Source organism: Passer domesticus, chromosome 21 (genome assembly GCF_036417665.1).
Source record: "Passer domesticus isolate bPasDom1 chromosome 21, bPasDom1.hap1, whole genome shotgun sequence".
Taxonomy (NCBI): domain Eukaryota; kingdom Metazoa; phylum Chordata; class Aves; order Passeriformes; family Passeridae; genus Passer; species Passer domesticus.
Window position 1 is genome coordinate 2,670,571 of NC_087494.1, and position 19,147 is coordinate 2,689,717.

Genomic DNA, 19,147 nt, shown 5'->3' on the forward strand with positions numbered 1-19,147 from the left:
TGGTTCAGTCAAGGTCACACAGCAAGTTGCTAATTAAGACATTTCAGAAATTAATTTGGCCTCTTCACTCCACACATGTCATTAAAGCACCTGCGCCACGGGCCAGCAGAGCCTGCCCTTAAATACAGCAAATTCAGAGGAAAGCAGCCTTGAGAGCCCTCAGCCTTCCCCCACCCTGAGCCTGCTGCCCACAGAAACCAAATTCTGTTGTCACTGCAGTCCCTGCAGGACTTTCTGTGGCTCTCAGGGCAGTGCTGCTTGCAGCCTCCACTGGGAGGTGAGATGGGTGCTGGGAGCAGGGAGAGCCCAGCACATGCTCCAGCCCCATCCGTGACTGCAGACCCTGCCATGGCTGCATTTGTGCCAAGGAAAAGGTGGTTTTCTTTGCCATTTGCTTGTGGAAAAAACCTCCTGGGGGTGGAATGTGGATCCTCACTATTGTCTCAGTCCCTGTGCTGCAGAGGTTCTGCCCTTGGAAATGAGTCTTGCTGCAGATTTTTGCCCTCTGGGTGGTTTTCCAGCCTCAGTACCTGGCGAGTTTTCCTTGGAGGGGTCCATCCTCTTCCTCATCTGATGGCATAAAGCAGAATTCCCTTGCTCCACTCTCTCCCCAGAGGGCTTTTGTCTGCTCGCCTCTCTTGAGGACCTGCTGGGACTTCGTGCCTTCTTTCACTCCAAAGCTCTGCTTTTTAGAGAAGTGCCTGATAAAATGGGATTTTCCAGCTGTTCCCAGCACAAGCCCCCAAGAGGAGTTGTCTCAGCAGTGCCAGCCACAGCAGCAGGCACCAAATGCTGGCTCAAAGGTGGAACAGGGATGAGCTGTGCTCCCTTGAAGCCGTGCCTGCAAGGACTGGGAGCAGGGATGGACAGAGCAGCCAGGCTCCTCTCCCTCCCCACTCCCAGCACGTGCACTGCTGGGTTTGCTGGGCAAACTGGAACTGACCCCACGGGCTCCGGGGCTGCCACCAGCCCTGCCAGGGAAGAGCAAACAGGAGCCTCTTGCACCCAAAGCAAACACGACAGTTCCCAGGGATTTTCCGGAGGGTGATTCATTGCATGATTCCTTTAATTTCCACTGGTGTTGGAGGAGACCTTCATTAAGTTTACATCTCTTTCAGATGTCCCTTTTTATGCCTTTTTCTCTCCCCCACCAGAATTTTTGCTTATTTCTGTTACCAGAACTGTTAAAGTTAAAAGGGACAGCCTTAGAAAGAGGAGGCAGCGGTCTCTGGGAAATAACAGTGATCCAGGGAGGAAAGGGAAGAGAATGGGCCACTCCTTTGGATTTCTAAAGGCTCGATTTGGGGTGGGGCAGACACCAGAGACAAAGAGAGCACATGGCTCTTGGGGGGACACCAACGTGGCAATACTCCTCATGAGCTTTGTCACCTCACCCATCCCTGAAATTGGGGCTGGGGGTGGGTAGGGACAGGAGGGCAGGACCCCCATTCCAGAGCAGGGGCTGCCAGGGGGACAAAGTCTGGCTTTGGGTGGCCGGGGAGAGGCTCTGCAGAGCCCGGCGCTGTTTACTGTGCTCTGTGGTTGGATTACACCACGTACAGTAATTCTCCTCGCACTGCCAGTAATTTCACTGACTTACCAAGCAGGCATCATTTCCTGAAAGTCAGCCCTGGACTTAGAGGAAGTAAGAGCCCTCTCGTCGTGACTAAACAGTCTATGCAAATCTCCGGGCTCAGGACGGCTCTGCCGGGCCCCGAGTCTCCATTTTCCCTGCTCTGCCTGCTGCATGTTGGCTTTTAAAGCCCCCCGATGAGCCCCGGCTGTGAATGGACCTTTCTCCACTTTCCGCTGAGCACCCTCCCCCTGCTGCTGCCTCCCGCGCCGACAGCCCCCCGAATGCTGCTCTAAAATGTCCCAAATGCAGTTCTGGCTGAAGTTCCCATCTCTCTACAAGGTAAAGCCTCATTTTTTCCTCTTTCCTCCTCCTCTGTGGAATTCCTCGTGTGTTTGGTCACCAGGACAGTTGTGCAGTGGCTGCAGAGTTTTGGGAGTGATACCTCTCCATGTTGTGTATTGGGAATAGATTTTTTTTTTTTGTCCCAAAGATGTGATTTCTGTTTTGCTGGATGCTATTCAGTCAGTCAGAACTCGGTCAGTGAGTGTAGAATTTGGAGGGAAGGAGCTCTCTGAGGATTGATCCGTGTTTGTGTAGGTGTGATGGCTTTGAAGGCTTTTATTTCCAAAGTTAATGTGCAACGGGAGCCCCTTACAACAGAGCTAAACCCTCCACACTGTCAGTTTATTGTCCCAAATTTAGACAGACTTTGGGGTTTGGCAGCTGAAAGATTTTGTATTGATCATCTGCAGCTGCTGCTTCGGTCACTCCTGAATAATAATTTGGTTAATCTGTGACTTTTGAGGTGCCAAATCTCTCTTGGCTGGCAGTGTGGCTGTAGTCGTGGGTGTGTGTTTGGGTGTATAGATAGGGTTTTGGGTTTTTAGTAAAACCCCCTCTTCACTGTGTGCTCTGCAGCACAGTCAGTCATCCAGAGCTGCTCTGCAGACACTGTTTCCTCAGTGTCTGGATTGTGAGAAAATAAACCATTTCTATTGATGGCTTGATGGAAAAAAAAAATATTTTTAGGATGCTTGTTCAGTCTGTATTTAGACTTCACCTGTTCTTTCATTATTTTTAACACTTTGTTTTGACTGAGGGAGCTGAGCTGTTCCCAGGGGCATGGAGAAAGATCAAATGTCTGGGCTGGGGTACCTTGATTTTTTCCTGATCTTTTCTAGGGAGATAATGTGTCATAATCTCAGTTTTGGGATAATGACAGAAGTACCATGTGCCACAGTAGCATCAGGTTGTCCTCTGCTCTGAGACCCAGCTGCAGCTCTGCCTGCAGCTCTGGGTCTTTGGCCCAGGAGAGGCCTGGACCTGCTGGGACCAGTCCAGAGGATGCCACAGAGATGCTGAATTACAGGAATAAGATTTATGTAAAAAACAGTTGCAGAAAAGTATCTGAAATAAAGATCCTGCCTGTCAGAATAACTTCCATCTGGTGCAGAAGTTCAACTTCCACTGAAACAGAAGTGCTGTTACTGCAGAACCTCACATTTCTAATGAGAAAAAAACTTAAAATTCTGATTAATCCATCTGAAACAGGGACAAAATTACATGTTTCAAACCCCTGTGCCTGAGCTGACGCTCACCACGGGCTTTTGGGTGAGGTGATGATCCTTTTTTTTCCCTGAGGTCACCAAGGCAGCTGCTTCCATTTGCAGCAGGTAAACCAGGCATGGTTTGTACTGGCTGTGGTTATCCATGGCCTGGTGTTAAACAATTACCCTGGGTTTGGTAAATTTACAGAGGTGGTGGAAGTTCTTGGGGTGGGGAAGCTGGCAGGTGATTAACTTTAGTGCTCTTTAGATAATGCAATTAGTTAAGACAAATGAGAAATTCTGGAAGTTTGTGACTAATGCCTCGGAATGCTGGCAGAGGATGGGATCACTGCATCACTTCCAGGAGGAGTATTGTCCTCCCTCTGCCTTGGGGGCTGCTTTCCTCTCCCATTTCAGCCCAGGGGTGGGGCTGGAGTTTTCCCTGGGGATGGAAGGGTCTGGGTGACATTTGCTGGAGTGTCTTGGGCTGGGTCATGAGGCTTTCCCATATCCTGTTGCTATTCCAGCCCAGCCCTTGCCTATTGTTGGGAGCCCAGTGGCCACTCTGTGCTGCCCCACAGCCTCCCCTGCCATGACATGGGTGTGCAGATGTTTCCTCCTTCCCCAGCCTCTGTCAGTGCCCTTTGCAGGTGAACAAACCCTGCTTGGAAATGTCTCAACAATGGGACTGGGTGGGATCTGGGAACATCTGGATCCTGCACTCACTCTGACCCACCCAAGTGTTCTTCTGCTTTCTGGAGTGTGAAATGGAGTCCAGGGATCCCTTAACTCCAAGGTGATAAATCTGAGTGCCTGTTCAGTCTCTGGATGCCTTGATTTCTGGGTAATCCTAAAATAGCCACAGAAATATCAGGAGCAGGAGCTGCCCAGGAAGTGCTGCCCTCACTCCCTGAGTCTTTAGGTCCACCAGTTGGTAACTGAGGAATCCAAACTCCCCACATCACACCTGCCATTGCTGGAGTGCTTCCAGCTCCTGCACTGATGGCTTCAGGGCACACTCTGGCCAAATGAGACATCCCTGGGAGGAAGGGGAAGGGAATGTGTCCCAGTGGTTTAAACACTGCAAGCCCATAACTTTTGTTAGCAAACAGGGGGGGTCTGACCCAGCTCTTGGCCTGAAGCCCTGGGGAGCAGCACAGCCAGGCTCAGCTGCTCGTGGGTTTGTGTCAGGCAGGGCTAAGTGACTTTTAAGAGTCTTTGGCTGCCTTTCTGCCTGTAGTGGGAAATTGGCCCTTTACTGGAAGTGAGCAGTGATTCCTGCTGCAGCAGCCCCTGGCAGCAGCCTGTTGGGTTAGCCTGGTGCTCTGGCTGGGCTGTGCTGACACAGCTGTGAGGAGCCACCCGTGCTGGCAGCATCTCTAGGGCCACCAAGACAGACCTGTTGGTCCATTTACCCTTCCCTCACAGACAGAGGCTCATCTGCCAGACCTCAGTGTTTGGTGCTGGAAGTACATTGCTCTTAATTAACAGCAAAGTTTTTCTGCTTTGACAAAATTTGAAAACGCTGTTTGGTGTGGGAGGAGGGCTGAAGTGACGGGATGGAGCTGGGGAAGGGGCAGGGTCTGTATCACAGTGAGGAATACAGAGCAAGGTGTGCTTATTGGTTCTTGGTTTTTGCCACCTGAAACAGGGAAACCAGGCATGGGCTTGATGTTAGTGAGAGGATTGATGGCTCTTTCTGAGCCCAAGTCCGTGTGGCTCAAACCAACAGCATCACTGGGCTGGCACCAAATAAAACAGTTGCAAACCATCCAGCCCAGCCACCAGAAAAAGAGCAAGGGCAGAGCCTGGTCCCTGTTGCTGAAGCATATTCCTTGTCCAGGCAGGGGCTGGCCCTTGGGAAGAGGATTGGTAGATCTGCCTGGATTTACCTAGATTCAAATCCAGGTGACACCAGCACTCCTTCCCCTGCTCCTGGCAGGCTTGTGTGTGTAGAACTGCCAGGAGGAGAAGGATGTTTCCCACAGGCTCCAGGTAGTGCTGCATGGGAAATTGCAGTGAAACAGCCATGCTGTGATTGGGGTAGCTGGGTCTCTGGGGGCCCCTGCACATGAATGAAATCCTCGAGTCCTTTTTGGGGTCAAGGTGAAGCCTTTGCACCCCTCAGCAGCCTTTTTTAATCAAGCACAAAGTGGAGTTGAGCGATGCCTCGTTGGATGCTCCTCTCTCCCAGTCCGTGGTGCAGGGATGTGCACAGCCCAAGTCAGCCTTGGCTGTGTACCCACACTCCTGGCCAGGGCTTTTCCTGCTTTTTCAAGAAGCAGATTTTCAAACAGCACCACAGAGCGTGTCCTCAGTTCCAGGTTAATTTCTGGGATCTCTGGAGCGCAGAGCAGCGGAGACGCTCATTGAGCAGAAAGAAATTAGAAAGAAATCAGCCATTGCTGGCTGGGTGAGGAAGGAGCTCTCTGGCCTCATCCTGCCTCCTCCAACCATGGCTGTGTGTTCCAGGATTCTTCATACCTCGATGAGCTCTCCAACAACAACTCCCTCTTCTCGTCGCCCGCGGATTCCCTGTCGGACATCGCGGATCCCAAGGATTTCCTGCCCGCCGACAGCCTGAACCACGTGCCAACACTCTGGGATGTGAACACGCCGCAGCAGAACCAGATCGAGGTAGGGCTTGTCTTGGTTTCCAAAGACAGGTGTCTGCTGAGTGTTAGGAAAATTAATCCACAAACATCAGAGGTTTGTGTCCAAAAAGGAGACAGAGGAGTCTTTTGACTTTATTTGAATAAAGGGAGAGGCCATGGGGCAATCCACTGGGATCTCTCAAATTTTTGGAGGATGCAGCCTCTTTTTTATCCTGATTTCCTGGCTGCATTTCCCTTCTCTCTTTCCCCATTGGCTGAGGTACTTGAGAGGTACAGACTTCCCGATACGCCTGATACCAAAGATTTCCCTCTAATGTATAACCCTCCTTTTAATTTTTAATTCTTATGGAATTTAGGGGTTTTTCTTCCCCATTGTTTCTTTCATCTTTCAATGTCTAATTTAATTTATCAGCAAACCTAAAGTTTATTTGTAAAAGCAAATATCTTTTTCCATTTGTCAATCAGTGGAATCCATCCCATTGTTTCTTTTATCTCCCAGTGCTAGTTTTATCTACCAGCAGACCCACAGCTTGTTTGTAAAGACAAATCTGCTATTCCTCTCATAACAAAGGCAGGAGCCTCCCCTGAAATGGAAAATGTAAACCCCCTCCCTCCGAGTTGCTATAAATTATAAATTAAGGGACTCTCAGGCAAAAATATGGGAGCAGGAAATAACAGTTCTTTATTAGGGAAGAAAATAAAAAGATAAAATAAACAATGCAGTGAACCAAAACAACACTGACGGAGTCAGAACACAACCTGTGGGTCAGGGTGCTGGTAGCAGTCCAATGGGGATGGTGGCTGCAGCCCTCCTGGAGTGTCAGGGGTGGTTCTGCTGGAGCAGGGATCCTGTAGAAAAGGGTCTCTCTGAAGATCCAGGGGAAGAGGCTGCTGTTCCTCTGGGAAATCCAGTGGAGAAGCTGTGTTGGTGTTCCAGAATCTCAAGATTATATCCAGGTAGGAATGCTTGGCTCCTCCCTCTGGGCTCACATCTACCAATGGGATGCTGTAGCTCTTATCAGCCATGCAGTGACATTCCATAGCCTGTTATCAGCAGGTTGTGGAAGAGATAAGGAAACTGCCCACTGAGCAGAAGACAGCTGCCATCCAGATGGCAAAGAGAATACAATTTGCTTGGCAATCCAGGACAGGGCTGCTCCTTTCCCCATCCTCCCAACAGACAGGAGGTACCTCAGCCTTCATCCCATGGGGGTTTTACCAAGGAATTAAGAAACCAGCCCAGTTCCTTTGGGTGATTTGAGGTGTGGTGATGTTATTTCACTGTTACCAGCTTCAGTGGTGGAGGGAAGAGCTGAAATGGTGTTAAGTCTCCTGGAAGCAGGAGGGGATCCCCTCTCAGAGGGGTTCATGCACTCTTGCAAGGTGCAATGCAAGGCAGTAGCTCTTTCTCCTGGCAGCCATGGCAGGTAGGTGCATCCTGTGGTGGATCATCCCTAAAACATCCAGCAGGTCCAGGGTGCTCGGGAGTGCTGAAAGGATGGACTCCAGGAAAACATGGATCATTAACTTCCCCCCTCAGCAGCACCTTTTGTTTGTTCACCAGGGTAAATAGTTCAGTAACAATGACTAAATAACTGTCTCAACTTAAGACTCACCATTTATGTTTACTTTGTGAGTGCAAGTCCCTGCAAGCTTTTACACCTCAGGGTTTTCTGGGGTGCAGCAGCTCCTTGCAGTCCTTCAGCATCACCTGATTGTGGGCATTTTTGGGCATTCCCACCAGCCTTCTGCTCTCTGCTCTGCCTCAGCTGGGGGACTGACATGGGCACCACTGGCACCAGCTGGCTCTGGAGGTTGTTGTGCATCATCCACATCCACTGGATCTGGGTCTCAGCTCTTGCAGTGCCTGTCCATCTGTGCCTCACATTTCCACTGTAGGTCACTCTCTTAGGAAAAACACCCAAAGTGGCTACTCCAGGAGGCAACTGGGTAATCACTGCTACATTTTGAGGCTCTGCTGTGCTCAGTTTCTCTGACTGTGCTTCCCTGAGCAGTCTGCAAGCCTTGGGCCAGTTGGAACTTGCAGTTTGAGGCAGCAGGAAGAGAGCTGAGCTATTGGAATGCAAGAAATGGCTGCAGACATCCCAGGCTTGCAAATTGGATGGTAAAAAATGCTGGAGAGCAGATGCATCTCCCAGGACAGAGGAGCCATGTGCCACATTGCTCCTGTTCTCATATTATTGTTGGGGTTTTATGTAAAAGCCTAAAACCCTGCAGAAATGGTTCTGTGGTGGGCTCTTTCTAATTATGTGAACTCTGGCTGAGACAGTCAATGCCTAGAAAATCCTGGAGTTCTGTGTGTGGAGTGGACAACAAAAACTTACTGGGAAATGCTGTTCTAAATCCAGCATGAAGAAAACAAGGGGGAAATAAACGTTGTGTCAGTGTGAGACTGACTTGTGTGACCAGCAGGATCTCCAGCAGAGTCCTTGTCCCTGTGCTGTTCCTTGTCCCTGTCCCATGCTGTTCCTCATGCCCTGCCCTCTACCCTTGTGTCCTGCTGAGCTCTTGGGCTCAGATAAGGCCAATTAACTCCTTGGAATTCCATTTATAAACGACTTCCTTTGGAAAGGAATCTCCAGCTAATTTTGAATGTTGTCTTATCTGTGTTTGCTGAAGCAGTTGGGGCAGGGTTGCTGCTTTTTTGGGCTGTTTTTTAACTGAGTAGCATTTCCTGAGGTGGTGTCAGTGAGGTGCCTCGTGGACAGGAGATTTTGGTTTCATTATTGTGTGGAAGTGGCACCACGTACTGGGGCACTGAGTAAAAGTACTGTCAGTTTGATTCACCTCTGGCCTCTGCACATTGGTGTGGGATATCAGCAGCTTTGTCCCTCCCCACATCACCACACCATCATAATTTCCCACTGAATTGCAGGAATTTTGGCTTTTGAGCAGCCAGAGCAGTCACTAAGCCACAGTGATGGAACATCCATCACATTACACCCTGATTCCTGTGACCCAGGACATCACTCATCTGTGGCTGTGCAGCCAGTTCTGACCCACAGTCCACTGCTGGGTTGTCAGGAGTGTAGTTTTTCTAGAACTTTTGTCTCAGAGACCCAGACAGAGCAGGAACATCAGTCTCTGACAGTTCTGCTACATGGGACATCCCAGCAGCCAAGCTGGAGGCATCCTGAGGGAGACCCATCTGTGGATCCCAGGTACAGGAGCAGCCTTGTACTTTGTCCTCTTTAAAAATAAACATTCCTAGCTCACTGAGAATCCCTGGATTAGTGCTGAATCTGGAGGTGGTTTGGGATCAAAGTGGGAAGGGCTGCACACAGAAGTGCCTCTGTGTGCCAGTGGGGAGAGCTGTAATCCCAGGGAAAGGAGCTGTATCCAATTTGTTGGCTCTGTTTATCATTCAGGAATGGGCAGAGAGGGAAGAGCTGCTACCCTGTGAAATATTTGCAGGAGCAGCAGACAAAACAGCTTTGATTGTAATGGAGTTGTGAAATAACCTTTTAAAAATAGTCCCTGTCATACATTGTGTTTTCTGTCATCCATCTCACACATTCCCAGTGTTTTTAAGGCTGGGAAGCCCAGCCTTGGAAGCCTGTGACTGGAATTTGTGAGCTGCTGATGAAGTTTTTTATTGCTCATTCACAGTATGTTCAAGATGTGAGCAGCCTTCTCCCAGCTCAGAACCCAGGGAAGGGATTTACACAGGGAGAGGTTGGCTTGGCAGCCACGTGGGACTGATTCCCTTCCCAGGGAAGTCACTGCAAGGTGGGACAAAATGGAGAATAATGCAGAGAAGAAAAAAGTGGAGTAGAAGTGAGGCTGTGATTGTGCAATTGTTGGTCTGTCTCCTACTTCCAGCCCTGTGCTCTCATGGATCTGTGTTTCTCTTCTCTGGATGTCCTTAGCACAGAGGGAGGAGAAAAACAGACCAGGAGGTGAGGGAGGGTTGGGAAAGGCAGGAATTGTGCAGGTGGATGATCCATCTCCCACTGCAGCTCCTGCTCCCCCCTGCTTTGGCCCTCACAGCACATTCTCACCTGTGTGGGTGGTTTTCCAATGCCCCCAACAGCCCAGGTTCCTGTTGCTTCCTCTGCAATTCCTGAGGTGGAATGCTGAGTGCCAAAGCTGGGTCAGGATAGCAAAGGTTTGTACTTTGGGGATTTCTGTGATGCAAACTCAGCTTCCTGCTGCTGGAGCTTCGAGAGCACATCCTGCCCTTCCAGCAGCTCCTGGCCTTTCTCCTGTCTGAGACCAAACTGAGCTTGGATTTGTAGGTGGGGGTGTTTCACCTGCTCTCCAGATTTGCTGGCACTGAAAACACTTGTTCTGTCCAGGTTCCTTCTGGTAATTCTGACTCAGGCTTCCAGGAATGGAGGGTGGGTTTTTTTTCTTTCTTCTTTTTATTTTTCTTAAATTTTATTTAAAAATAGGAGTGTTTATCCCTAAGAACTTCCCATCTTTCTCTGCTGCTGGTGCAGCCTGGGTCTGTCATTGAGCCTGCACAGGCTGTAAACTTGGAGTAGTGCTGCTCCTGGAGCTGCTGATTGCTTTGGATGCCAGGAGCTGCTGGCCTGACCTTGCTCTCTGTCGGGAAATTCCAGGGTGAATTTGTTTGTGTGGGAGCAGACGAAGGATCTCCTCAGCCTGGAGTATCTTAGGAGCTCTTTCTCCTTGTGCAGTGTCTTGGGAGCTCTCTCCTGAAAAGCTGCAGGTCCAGGGATCACAGTGTCCAAGGATCTTGGTTGGTGATCCCCATGTTTGCCCTTCCTCACCTGCACGCTCTGTGTTGCAGCTGTTCTCACCCAGCACGCCGTTCCCTGGCCTGAACAGCTCCAGTGACCCCGTTCCTGCTGTCCCCAACACCCCACTCCTCATCAGCTACCAGGTGAGAGCCACGCTGCCCTCAGTGGGACACTCCTGGTGACATCCCAGTGCTGGGGGGAGCAGCTCTGACCTTTTTCCCTTCAGAGGGAGTGAGACAAGAAGCTCAGACAGGCACAAGTCCCTGCCCTTTCCCAGAAGTGTGTTACATTTCCCAGAGGGGAGCCTTGCTGTGTTAAGGGACTCTTTGGGCTCTGGGGACTTTGCTCTCTGCTGTGGGCACAGTGCTGGGTGTAAAGCTGGGCCAGGTGCCCGCTCAGGGCAGGTTGGGCAGGGTTCACACGACCCCACAGCCCATGCCAAAAGTGGTGCAAGCATCTTTCCCCAGTTTGGTGAGAGCCAGGCAGCTTTTACAGCCCCTGGGGTGGGCTCCCACTGATGGCTTTCCTCAGTCTGGGAATGAGGTGGGTTGTGTTCAGGGGGGATGTAGATTTGGGGCATGGTTTCAGTGGCAGTTTGAGGCTGGGCGCAGCACAACACGTCTGTAGCTCAGCAAGAACATTAACACTGTGTCAATGCTGTTTTCTTCAGTCTCAGGCTCCTGCAGAGGAGGAAGATGAAGGTGAGGAGGAAGAAACAGAAGAGTTGGGGCAGACAGAGACGTATGCAGAATATATCCCTTCAAAGTGTGAGTGTTGCCTTGGGAAGTTCTGTTCACTCCATTGTGGACCAACCTAATTTAATTTGTTTGCTGTGGCACCTCCCAGGCTTGTGGTTTTCTAGGGAGAACTCAACAGTGCCCTGGGCTCTGGCTGGGTGATGAGCTCTGGGAGTAAAGACCTCGAGTGACCTGTGTTCTGTTGTCATTCAGCCAAGATTGGGAAGCACCATCCTGACCTGGTGGTTGAGACGAGCACCCTGTCCAGCGTCCCCCCACCTGACATTACCTACAGCCTTTCCCTGCCCTCCTCTGTGGCTGACAAGGGCTCCCTGTCTGCACTACAGCTGGAAGCCATCATCTATGCCTGCCAGGTACCTCCTGCACCGCAGCTGTCTCACACCTGAAGGAAAATGCTCTTTCAGGGACAGGTGTTCACTTGTGTTTTAAAATGACTGTAATTTGGGTGAGGAAACTCCTTTGGCATTTTAAATGCCTTTTGAAGGATTATTTGAAGCTGGGGGCTACTGTGTGGTCTGTTTCCCAAAGAGGCAAGAACCCTGGACTTTTCTTGCAGAGGATTTTACATTTGGGGGGGCCTTTTCCATGAACTTGTGAGCTTGATCATGACTCCTGACCTTTCCTGCTGTTTGGCTGAGCAGTGCATGTGCATCTGTGAAAGGGTTAAGTGGTGCTCACATCAGAGCTCTTAGCAAAGGCAAATCTCATTTAATTTTCATTTCTGTTCTTGATTTTGCAGCAACATGAAGTTTTATTGCCCAATGGGCAGCGAGCTGGGTTTCTGATTGGGGATGGTGCTGGAGTCGGGAAGGGCAGGACCGTCGCAGGCATCATCTTTGAAAATTATCTCAAAGGGAGGAAAAAAGCTCTGTGGTAAGTTGTTGGGTTTTTTTTTTTCCTCTTTTCCCGTAAGACCTTGGAGTTAGTTTGGATCTGGAAGCAAGGAATTCTTTAGTGCTGATGTTGGCTTTAGAGTTGAGTCATGCTGTGGCCTTGGGTAAGTCGTTTCCACCTCTTAGTGCCTGACTGCTGCCTGTGAAATGGGAATATTCCCCCTGCAGCAGGGATGGGGAATGAGTCACTGTGAAATAGCAGGTTTTGTGCTCCTTGGGGTGAGATGTCAAGCCTGGCCCTGCTCTTTCTGGAGTCGTGAAGCGTTGTTCCTGGGTGCAGAGCCGGGAATAAGGGGCTTTGCTGCAGATCACAGCCTGTGCCCGGGGGCAGATGGGCTCTCAGATCTCACCCTGAGGGTTGTGAGCAGTGGCAGATGTGAAAACTCTGCCCAGCTCCTCCTGCTTTAATCAGAGCTGTTAATCACCGTGTGCCCTGACTCCCTGGGGACATACCCAGCCCAGACTCCCCGGGGCATACCCAGCCCCAACTGCTGGGGGAGATAAGCAGCTCCAGGAGGAGATAACCACCCCACATCTCCTTCTCAGGTTCAGCGTGTCCAATGATCTCAAGTACGATGCTGAGAGGGACCTGAAGGACATCGAGGCCTCCCACATTCCTGTGCATGCTCTGAACAAGGTAGGAGAGAAGCTGCTCTGGCCATCAGCTCCCAGGAGCAGTTGGAGGCTCTGGCTGAGCACGTGGAGCAGGACGAGGCTCAGGCAGCAGCAGAGCCTCTGTTCCCTCCTCCCAGCCACCTCTTCCCACTCAGGGCTCCAGCTATTTTTATTGTGGAGCTGCACAGGGAGCACAGAGCTGTTCCCTGCAGGGAGTGGGAAGTGTCTGCAGGCAAGTGCAAGTACAGCAGAACTGGAACCTTCTTCATCATTCCTAAGAAATCCTGTGGAGAGAACAGCTCTGTGAGATGTGCTCTGCTCTCCTGGGCCAGTGCTGGTTCATGGAATCACTTCTCAAAGCTGTAGGAAGAGCAGAGATGCCTGGACTGGTGTCTGTTGTGGCCTGTGGTCAAATCTCTGTCCAGTGCCTCCCAGTTCACTTAAATCCTCTCCTCTGGTTTTAATGGCATTGAGCAACCAGCTCTCTTGCTAAGTCCATAGAAACCACAGGTGCTTGACACCTCTGCATGTGCTCCACTAAGAGATTGAAAGGGATTTTGTGTTCAGCCCCAAAAGACTTCAAATGGAACTTTCTTCAGCTTGGGACCAAGCTTTTGCCCCTTGTACTTCATTACACGTGGGACCCATGGCAGCAATACAGGCAACAATCTCACCTGGTCAAAGAGAAAATTGTTTTCTAGAAGGAATTAAAACAGACAGGAAGGGTCAAAGCAATGAAAGACTCTAAACTGTTGTTTAAAAAAAGGAAGCACTTTTTGTGCCAGAAAATCTATGTCCTCACACGGTCCCCACAGTTCACTGCAGGCTTCCAGATGTGCTGACACATTGGCTGGGGCACTTCTCCAGGCATTTACAGTTCCTGTCATCACAATATTCCAGTGCCAAACACAAATGCTGGAGACATCAGCTACCAAGAGCTTTTTGCCTGTTCTGAGCTCAGCCTGGGATTTGTTCTCAGGGCAGGAATGTGCATCCAGCACGGGCTGTGGCACGGAATGTGGGCAGGGATGGGTGTGACATGCTGGGGACAACAACCACAGTGTGTGTGTGTGCTCCTGCTCTTCTTCCTGCAGATTAAATATGGTGACACAGCTACCTCAGAAGGAGTCCTCTTTGCCACCTACTCGGCGCTGATTGGTGAAAGCCAGGCCGGGGGACAGCACAGGACGCGCTTAAAACAGATTTTGGAGTGGTGCAGGGAAAACTTTGAGGGAGTTGTATCCTTAAAAAAGCCAAGAGACAAAAACTGGAGAGAGAGAGAGAGGAACTGCTGCTTTTAATTGTGCTTCAGCAGGCAACAAAGAGCCTGGGGCCATGTGAAGTCATGGGGAGCAGCCCAGGGCCTTCAGGAGACAGGAATCCCCCACACTCAGATCTCCTCCTCCTCCTCCTCCTCCTCCTCCTCCAGGATGTAGTTAAGAGGAGGAGGGGAAGAAGCAGCTGGGATTAACCTTTTCAGCATTCCTCTCCCTCAGTACTACAAGACACACCTTGGAGGTGAAGGGAGAGGGAGGGGTGGATGACTTTGGATCTGAAGAGCACAGGGCTGGGCAAACCCAGCAGATTCCATGTGTGGGCCATGAGTCAGTCCTGCTGATACTGGGACAGGTTGTTCAGTTGCTTGGAGGAGACTAGGTTCTATTTTCTGTCTGCTCCTATCCTCTGGATGAAAATAGATCCTTTTCCCTTAACTGACACTCCCCTCCAGATTGTGTTTGATGAATGCCACAAAGCCAAAAACGCCAGCTCTACCAAAATGGGCAAAGCAGTGCTGGACCTGCAGAACAAGCTGCCTCGAGCAAGGGTTGTCTATGCCAGTGCCACAGGTGAGCTGCTCTGCCCACTGTGTGGGTGTGAGAGTGGCAGAGGTCCCCTCTGACCTGAGGGGCACCCTGAGGTGTGAGTGTGTGTGAGATCCTGCAAGGAGAAGCCAGTGGTGCTGCAGGGCTAGAGAGAGCTCAGCGTGCTGAGATCTGCTCCAAGCCCCATCACTGATGTTACTTGTGACTTTTCGGTGGGTCAGATTAATTTCTCTCCAGTTTAACTTGTTCTGGCCAGCTGTTCCAGCTGCTTTGTGATGTTTACCCATGGAATGTAGGGAGGGCAATGTTTGGAAAGGTCTCCAAAGGCACAATGGCAAATGACAACCTCTTCAGAGATCTCTTCACTTGAATCACAACTATTCCCAGGTGCTGTGGGTTTGCTGATGTTGATTTCTGTCCCAACAGGTGCCTCAGAGCCAAAAAACATGATTTACATGAGCCGCCTGGGCATCTGGGGGGAGGGAACCCCATTCCGAGCCTTCGATGAGTTCCTACACGCCATTGAGAAGAGGTGAGTCCTGCCCAGCCCTGTGCATGGAGGAACCTTGTGGGGGACCTGCTGCAGTGCCCAAGGGTGGTGTGGGCAGCATGAGCTGGGCTGGGGCTGCTTCTGGAGAGGCTCCTGCCCTGTGCTGCCCCGGAGCAGAGGGAAGGTCCCACAGCTGGGGCTCAGAGCTGGGGTTCTGTTGCTCTGGGGTTTAGAGGTGGGATTCAAAACTGGGATTCACAACTGGGATTTAGAGGTGAGATTTGGAACTGGGGTTCCACAGCTGGGGTTCACAACTTGTATTCAGAACTGGGATTCAAAACTGGGGTTCCACAGCTGGAGTTCACAGCTGGTATTCTGATGCTGTTGAGTCAGGGACGGAATGAAAGACTCCAGCCTTCAGAAGGTGAATCAGAAGGCCATTTAATAAAGGTAGTGGGTCTTTTATAATATGACTTGCTAAGGTGAGACTTGATTGGACTCAAAGTAAAAACCTCTCACACTAATGGTGAGCTATGAATAGCACACTCTGAAGAACCATATCTGTAAACAAGGGTTACAGAAAGAGAGATAATAATTGTTTTAATTCTTTTCTCTCAGTTCCCCAGGCTCAGCCTGGGAGAAATTATCTCTGTTCTGTCTTCGACTGAACTGAGAATATCCACAGGGTTCCAAAGCTGGACCCACAGCTGGGGTTCAGAGCTGGGGCTCCAAGGTGGGTCCCACAACTGTTGTCCTCTCCCAGGGGAGTCGGCGCCATGGAGATCGTGGCCATGGACATGAAGGTCAGTGGGATGTACATTGCCCGGCAGCTCAGCTTCACTGGGGTGACCTTCAGGATTGAGGAGATCCCTCTGGACGAGCAGTACAAGGCTGTCTACGACAAGGCAGCCAAGCTGGTGAGCTGGGAGACTGGGGTGTGACCATGCTTTGGGCACAGCCACTAGTATGTGGGAGGGTGTGAGGCCCCTAAATGTGGCCATGACCTCAAACACAGGAAGGAAAAGAGGTACACGATGCTCAGCTGATGTAATAAAAGAACTTAGACTTTTTTGCTTCCATTTGGAAGCTCCACATTTGCCAACCAGAGCTGCATCGTGCTGTGCCCAATCCACACTGATTTTAAATCAGATTATCAACCTTCAGACTGTTCAGATCACCTCCTGCGTGTCAGGAATGACAATGAGAATTACATTAACTCGTTCTTCTCGCTGTTATCTGCAGTGGGCAGAGGCCTTGATGGTGTTCCAGCAGGCAGCTGACTGCATCGGGCTGGAGTCGCGCAAGTCGCTCTGGGGTCAGTTCTGGTCGGCTCACCAGCGCTTCTTCAAGTACCTCTGCATCGCTGCCAAGGTGCGGCGCCTCGTGGAGCTGGCCCAGGAGGAGCTGGCCAGGGACAAGGTATGGCAGAGCACCCGCCAGCCTCACCTGGGCTTTTGTGTATCTGCAACCAAAGGGAGTTCGTTGTTGCTCGGCTTGGCAGCCAGTCCGAACCTCTTTAAGGTTGAATTTCTGGGAATGTTCCCAGTGAATGATGCTGGGGAGGTAAGATGGTCTCGTTTCCTGAGGTGTTGCCTGCTGTTTGTGTGGGCAGGCTGGGCTGGGAGGGGATTCTGGGTGATGTTCTGTTGAGCTGGGCCCTTGTAGTGGGAGGCTGGGGTCTGACCATGCTTTGGACACAACCACTAGTATGTGGGAGGGTGTGAGTCCCCCTGTGTGGGCTCCTGCTCCCTCTCCTTCCTGCAGCTTCCAAAACCCCAGCCCATCCCTGAGTGCAGCTGTTCCTGCATGACAGGGGACAAAAACCTGGCATTGGTTTGAGTTTCCTCTGTTCTGCAGAGCTGTTTTCTCCCAAGTTGGATAGGGCTTGGAGCAACCTGGTCTAATGATGTTGTCCCTGTCCCTGGCAGGGGGTTGGAATGAGATGAACTTTTAAGATCCTTCCAACCCAAACCAATCTGTAATTCTACAATTGAAGGTACCAAACCCTTCACCCCAAGTACAGCTCTGTCCTTTCTTCTGTCTGGGTGCACTTTAGAGATTTCAGGCAGAAACTTCCCAGCACAGTCAGTGAGGTTCTGTGCTCAGAGTCCCCCTGTGTGGGGTCAGCACAGGGGGGTGTTGATGCTGAAATTTGAAAGATTCTTCCTCAGGAGCCCTGCTACGGGCCCAGCATGGAACAGGGGCCAAGGGGAGATACCTGGGCCTGGGAAATGCCTGGAGCCTGTGGCAGTGCAGCTTTCCTGGCACCTCAGTGTGCCATCCCTCATATCCCCCCTCACTTGTGTCCCCACAGTGCATTGTCATCGGCCTGCAGTCCACGGGGGAGGCTCGCACCAGGGAGGTCCTGGACGAGAACGATGGGCACCTCAACTGCTTTGTCTCTGCTGCAGAGTGAGTTAAAAATCCCTGTTTTCCTTTGTGGGGTGTGTGGGAGGAAAGCTCTGCCCTGGGGCACAGAGCACTGGCAGGTCTTCAAGTGCAGTTTGGTGTCACCTGCCCCTGTACCACAGGAGGACACTCAGGTGGGTCCTTGAGGCACTGTAGCCTCAGTGGGAATGTATGAGCTACATCCTGGATTTTAAAGTCTCCCATGGACTTACAGGAAGAGCCTATCCTGCCCTCTACACACATAAAAGAATTGTCAGAAAGAGAGCCAGAATTGTAGCTCAGAGGTAGTTTGTGTGGATCTGTCTCTGAAAAATCATGCTGTTGACACAGAAGAAATGAGCAAGAGAATTTACTGTGATGGCAGACTCTGGGATGATGCTGTGAGGTGGTGTCAGTGGAGCAGGGGGTGGGAGGAGTGGTCTGAGGAGTTTACACCCACCAGTGTTGGCTTTTAGCTGATGTATGAAGCAGGACCAGTGTCCTGGCTGTGTGGCCATTGTTCCCAGCTAACAGGAGAGCTGCCTGTGCCAGGAGTGAGCCAGCAGCAGGACTTGTGCTACCCCTTCAGCAGAGAGTAAGGCTCCTGCTCCCCTCCTTCCTGCAGCTTCCAAAACCCCAGCCCATCCCTGAGTGCAGCTGTTCCTGCATGACAGGGGACAAAAACCTGGCATTGTTTGAGTTTCCTCTGTTCTGCAGAGCTGTTTTCTTCAAGTGGCTTCTGCTGCAGGTGGGAGCAGTGAGACATGTCCAAGGCAGTGTGAGGCTGGGTTGGGCTGAGCTTTCCTCCCTTATTGACGGGGGTTTGGGTTGATCTGTGTCACTCCTCTGCCTCCAGCCCATTTCTAAAAACCAGACACAGTTTGGTGACAGTGCACAGGGCAGGTCTGGCAGCTCCTTGGGTGATTTGGATTGGTTTCCAAGTCACAGAGCTCCAGTCTAGGGGACAGCGTGGTCCTGGAGGAGGGGTCTGCCAGGGGTCCCACTCTGTGTGAATTGCTGCCCACTCCCAGGGCCAGCAGCTCTGTGTTCCACAGTCCTGGCCAGATCACCAAGTGTCTCCTGGCATCTGCTCAGCCTCCAAATGTGTGTCCTGGTGTTGCAGCACTTTGGGGGATTTCTGGAGGGGAGTGTGCTGGGAAGGAGCAGTTTAAGGATGCTGAGAAATGGGGTTAAAAATAAACATGGTCCTGTGAGTGGATTCCAGCCCAGGGCTGTTCGCAGGGAGATGGGGAGGGTGAGTACAGGAAATGAGTGGAATTTCACAGCTGGGAGGCTCCAGCTGTGGTCATTGGGTCACCCCAGCACACAGGACAAGGGGTCATTCCTGGTGTCACATAACTGCAGTCACAGAGCTCTGTCCCTCTGGGGAGCCAGGTCACTCTTCCCCTTCAGCCCCTCATGCCAAGGGTCCTGGAGCTCCCTGCCCAGTTCCTAAGTCTCCCTTTTCTCACCCAGGGGAGTTGGCATGTCCATCCTCTCACCTGGTGCTTGCTCCATTTGATTTGGGGGTTTTTATTTTGTTTTGTTTGTTTGTTTGTTTTTTTTCCAAGCAGAGCACAATCAGCATCACCCCATTGCCCTGGGGTTCATCCACACAGTCAGCATTTAAACATTTGGTCTTTGATTTGCAGAACAGCCCACAGAAACCTTTGATTTTCACCTTTTCTGACTTTTTTTTCTTCCATTCACTTGGG

The 19,147-nt window shown here is 51.0% G+C and overlaps 1 protein-coding gene across 3 annotated transcripts in view; it reads left to right on the forward strand.

The window, feature by feature from the left end:
- Positions 1 to 19,147, forward strand: part of SBNO2 (strawberry notch homolog 2) — a 48,852-nt gene that overhangs the window by 18,197 nt on the left and 11,508 nt on the right. For 2 of the 3 annotated variants that reach the window (XM_064396111.1, XM_064396112.1), the window contains exons 5-16: positions 5,596 to 5,760; positions 10,516 to 10,608; positions 11,136 to 11,232; positions 11,416 to 11,576; positions 11,963 to 12,096; positions 12,663 to 12,753; positions 13,826 to 13,969; positions 14,461 to 14,578; positions 14,981 to 15,086; positions 15,808 to 15,961; positions 16,287 to 16,463; positions 17,359 to 17,456. In XM_064396111.1, the coding sequence (XP_064252181.1) occupies positions 5,596 to 5,760; positions 10,516 to 10,608; positions 11,136 to 11,232; positions 11,416 to 11,576; positions 11,963 to 12,096; positions 12,663 to 12,753; positions 13,826 to 13,969; positions 14,461 to 14,578; positions 14,981 to 15,086; positions 15,808 to 15,961; positions 16,287 to 16,463; positions 17,359 to 17,456 (1,538 nt within the window). Of the gene's footprint in view, positions 1 to 1,587; positions 1,916 to 5,595; positions 5,761 to 10,515; positions 10,609 to 11,135; positions 11,233 to 11,415; positions 11,577 to 11,962; positions 12,097 to 12,662; positions 12,754 to 13,825; positions 13,970 to 14,460; positions 14,579 to 14,980; positions 15,087 to 15,807; positions 15,962 to 16,286; positions 16,464 to 17,358; positions 17,457 to 19,147 lie in introns of those variants that run through there. The other variant, XM_064396113.1, reaches the window with a different exon arrangement.